General features: G+C 44.4%; 1 protein-coding gene across 2 annotated transcripts; it reads right to left on the reverse strand.

Annotated features, from left to right (window-relative positions):
- Nucleotides 1-618: 618 nt before the first annotated feature.
- On the reverse strand, nt 619-3,947 carry CLN8 (CLN8 transmembrane ER and ERGIC protein). Of its 2 annotated transcripts, none has more exons than XM_061357535.1 (3): nt 3,816-3,947; nt 1,889-2,527; nt 619-1,491 (listed from the first exon to the last, which is right to left on the reverse strand). In XM_061357535.1, the coding sequence occupies exons 2-3, from the start codon at nt 2,429-2,431 to the stop codon at nt 1,177-1,179; spliced, it is 858 nt and encodes a 285-aa protein (XP_061213519.1). In that variant the 5' UTR covers nt 2,432-2,527; nt 3,816-3,947; the 3' UTR covers nt 619-1,176. The 2 variants fall into 2 exon arrangements, with proteins under 2 accessions (XP_061213519.1, XP_061213518.1); XM_061357534.1 differs by having other exon boundaries at nt 3,789-3,941.
- Between the last annotated feature and the right edge of the window lie 540 nt (nt 3,948-4,487).

The raw sequence follows: 4,487 nt of genomic DNA on the forward strand, positions 1-4,487 counted from the left end.
CTCACCACAATTTGTCAAGTCCATATCTGAAAAGCGACTCTATTCCTTAAGTCAAGGAAAGCTTTAGTTATGTAGCAGATAAAGTGCAAAGGATTGTTAGTGTCACTTTGTATGTTCTTTGAAGTAAAATAAAACTAGTAGAAGAACAACTGAACTCTTAAAGGAGGCAATACAGGCTTCCCCCCCCAGAGGAGCCTCCTCAGGTTCTAAAACCCTCTATATAACGAAGAAAATTTCAAAAAATAAGAGGAACCACAACAGAAGCACTAACAGAACTAATTACATGACCCCTCACATGGGACCTACAAAGAAAACTATTTTACTAATCAAGCAGGAATCTTTTCAAGCACAGAAAGGGAGCCAAACATTCTGTTGTTGTCTTTTGTATTTTATGGACTTCAAGTCCAGAAGGGACCGCTATGATCGCCCAGCTAGACCACCAGCATAATAAATGCCTGCATCCCCACATGCATCTCTGTGGTGGATATGAACTCCTCCCATACTAAGGGCAACCTGGAAACTCACTTTGACAGTGAACACTCAATTCCTTTTCCTCAAGTGCACTTAAAATAAGGAAAAAAGAACCCCAAAATGAAAAAAACAAACAAAAAAACAAACAAACAAAAAAAACCAAAAAAAAAAACCAGAAAAAAAACAAACCCCACAATCCAGCTGTGACTGCATTCTACCACTGACCAATTCAGTCACTTGGAATGACTAAATGACACACAGGAACTAGGTACCCATGCATACCTAACTAACATCATAATTGATCTTAATAAACAACATAACTTCCAGTAACAGTATCTCTGACATGTATGAAATAGGATTCAAGCTAAACTTGATTCAAGCTGAGCTTAATAGACAAATTAACTGTAAAGCCACTTGGAAGCATTAGGATAAAGGATGCCATTAGAGAGCACATCACTACTAGATCATGAAATATTGTCCAACCTGACAAAATTGTTGGTGTATATCTTAAGAGGTTGACTATATTATGTGTATGCACATATGAAACAGAAAAAATGTATTAAAATACTTCTGGTGCACACAGAATCCTACCAGCAAGGAATCACTGTGTTAATGAGCTTCATGCAAAAGCTTCTATTTCACAGGCAAAGAATTACTCTGCATTGTATTCTTTTGCCACCCTATACGGAAACAGCTGTTTCAGTGTTACATCCTCTTCTTTTGATGTGTTTCACCATTTAATTTTCCATTTTCCACTGCTTTATTTTCAAAATTCCAGTCAGTTGGGTTCAGAAGTTGCTGAGTTTTTTTGTACGTCCAGTATGGGTTAAGTATTAGTGTAACGGCAAATAATCCTGAGAATAGAACAGTAAAATGAAGAAGTCCCAGATTTTCTACCACAGAATTCCAATTGAAAATACACACCCACCACATGTGGTAAGTAAGAATCATGCGACAGTGAAACAGGTGGATCATCACCCACTGGTTTGCTTTCCAGAAAAAGGTGTTAGCACAGCCAGCCTAGAAAAACAAGAACAGAAAGTATGCAGGAGTGAGATTGTTACTTCAAGATAGTTCTAGAGATTCCTCAGTTCACTAATGCAAATACCCAGCTTTCATAAACACATGCTGTCAGGCATTTTTTCCATGCAGAACTACGATACTCCACATGCATACCACACCCCAAACTCAGAACAGATCTATACCATCTCACTATCCACATGCACACGTTATCACACAAAAACCTGTATGAAGGACTACAGAAATATCATGACAAAAAGAAGGTATCACAGTAACATGGGCCCCAGTTATATGAATTATATATTTTACTTTAAAGCTATCTAAACAAACTGTAGAGATTACCCATGAAAAGTGAGATGCATGAAAACTGTTACAAACAAAATTACCACGGTCTTACCTTCAAAAGCATCCAGGAAATGCATGTTGAGGGAGTACTCATCTCCAGCAGCATTCCCATCAAAGGCAGATAATGTCCAGATTTCACATTAATCACTAGACCAGCCAAGCCACCAAAAGCTAGCAAGTGATGAGCTACCAAAAAAGCGTCAAATGTTCTAAAAATAATGTTGGACATGTGAACAGCTACGTTTTCAAGCAAGAAAAATCCAGCAGCTATTAAACAGTTAAACCAACTCCAATTTTGCTGTGAATACACTTTGTCAGCATGAAAAACAGGATCTACGAGCAAAGCCCATAGCCCAGCAACACAACTCTGAAGTCCGAACACACCACGTGTGACTGCCATATTCCAAAACACCTTCTCCTTTGCATACAAGGCATGGTAAGTGGTACTCATCCATGAAGACAACCAGTGAGACAGAAGGAATACTCCCAAATAGATTAAAAAGCCAGCAGCTACAAATGTCAAACGAACTTCCCATAAGAGATAGTCCCATTCAAAAGTGACCCCAAACACTGGATCAGCATTTGTAGGATTCATTTCTTCTTCTTTGACACTTCTCACCCGCACTATAGTCTCCTTTATGCCTATTCAGCCTCTGCTATTATGCAAATCAGAAACCATGAACTCTTCCATCTGGAATAAGGAAAAAAAAAAACCAAAATAAAACGTGAATTTCTAAGTCATCCATATACACAGGTTCTAAACCACAGAGAACTCACTTCCACTGCAGTTACAGCTTTAGTCCTGTTGCATTAGGCACATTCATCCCAAAAACAAACAGACAGACAAAAAAAAAAAAAATAAAACAAACCAACAAACTGGAGCATGTTTAACAACGTGTTTAACAATTGGCCTGCAAAATCTGGATTAATACAAAGCAGTGCACTGAAACAAAAGCTGAGGAGGGCAAATTAGGAAGGCAAGCAAAAGGAAGAGAAAATACAAAGAAGCAAGCCCTGTTTTCTTACTTATGGAACTTTCACTTGAACAGCAACGTGCAGTTATTCACCTATGCCATTATTCTCCTACTCCCCTGCTTTTCTCTCACTGACTTTCCACCACTTCCTATGGCTTTGGGTGCAATTCAGATACAGACCTAGGACATAAAACTAAAGAACTTAATCCAGTGTGCAGGACCATGCACACAGAAAAGGTCTTTCAGGATCATATCTCGAAACAAGACTTTGCAGTCAGTCTCTGCACATTAAACCACTTTCCAACAGAAAACATATTCCAAAAATGCAAGACTATGGAATGCAGACAAGCAACATTAACGTGTATTACTAACAACATTAGTGTCATTAACTGAACAGCCCAGCAGTAAGTGCCTCAAGTTACCCGAAACTTCCTGAATACACTGTAGTTCAAAACCCATGGATTTATGGGGAGGGAACAGCTAGATAATAGACCCACTGCAGCCTGTAAACGTTCCAAACTACAACGCGTTTGGGAGTTTGGTAGAAGCTAGATGAAAAAGCCACAGCTACCGAGTTCAGATACCCTGGTGAGATGCCCCAGCCTTGCTTCACCATGCAGCAAACGCCACCATCAGTCCACACCCCGTAGGGACCTGTACCCGCAGATGCCCCTCTCCAAGACAAGGGAGTTGGCTGTCAGCTTCTGTCCGAGGACCCCACACCCGCCCCAGAGCCTCACACCGGACTAGACCGACTCGAAGGTGGAATCCCAGCAGCACCATCCTCCCCCAAATCTCCGGAGAAAAAACAGGGTAAAACACACTAGTCCGACGACAGGAGCAGATCCTGAACAGCGCGATCCACCGGGCGAAGACCAGCTGCAGCACGGCGGCGGCAGCACCTGCGTCCCCACGCAAACACCGGCACAACAACCCCGTCCCCGCCCGCCCGGACGCCGCCGAGCCCCTCACGCAGACCTGGGGTGCCGGCCCAGGCGCACAGACCTCGCTCACACCCGCAGTTCCTCATCCACAGCGCTGCCAGAGATGGGGGGCCGGCCTTTCCCGGCTCCGGGACTGCCCCGAGCGGCAAGCCGCCCCCACCGTCCTCCCGGGAGCGCCCGGCCCGGCCAGACCCGACCAGCCCCACTTTCCACAACAACCGCCCTCAACAGCGCAGCCGCCATACGCGCTTCTGCGCATGCGCCACTCCGCCGTCACCACCCGGCGGCGCGAACCACCGGGCGGCGCGGGGGGCGGCTGTACCACTTGACCAGGGGGGAACGCCCGGTCCGGCCGGGTGGCAGGGGGCGGCTAGTGTAGGGCAGGTGGTTCTGTGCGTCCGCGTTGCGCCGCCGTTCCAGAGGGGAGCCTTGTTTACAAGGAGTTTCTCTTCACCAAACAGCAGGCTCACCACCACCACCACCAGGTTAATAATAATTAACAGATGCCTGATCAACAATAGTAATAAAAAAGAAGTAGCAGTGATGCCATTGCCAGTGCCTTTATGTGTAATTATCCAGTTTCATTTAAGACAGCAAATTATTAAATGATGTCACAGAGTTCTGCTACATGATTCTGTCCATACTTGTGAAAATTGGTGCTGTCAGCCCAGTGACTCAGCCCCACCGAGTCTTGTGAGCTCCACCAGCGAGGTGCTTCAGCCTCACAATTCAG

Source organism: Neopsephotus bourkii, unplaced genomic scaffold (genome assembly GCF_033783945.1).
Source record: "Neopsephotus bourkii isolate Nb327-2 ecotype Australia unplaced genomic scaffold, CSIRO-AGI_Nbou_v1 NB_908, whole genome shotgun sequence".
NCBI lineage: Eukaryota > Metazoa > Chordata > Aves > Psittaciformes > Psittacidae > Neopsephotus > Neopsephotus bourkii.

Bases quoted from the DNA above. Each gene is read 5' to 3' on its own strand.
- CLN8 (XM_061357535.1), bottom strand. From the start codon at position 2,431: ATGAATCCTACAAATGCTGATCCAGTGTTTGGGGTCACTTTTGAATGG. The intron at 1,492-1,888 runs GTAAGACCGTGG...TTGTTTTTCTAG, and splicing joins TTTCCTGGATGCTTTTGAAG to GCTGGCTGTGCTAACACCTT.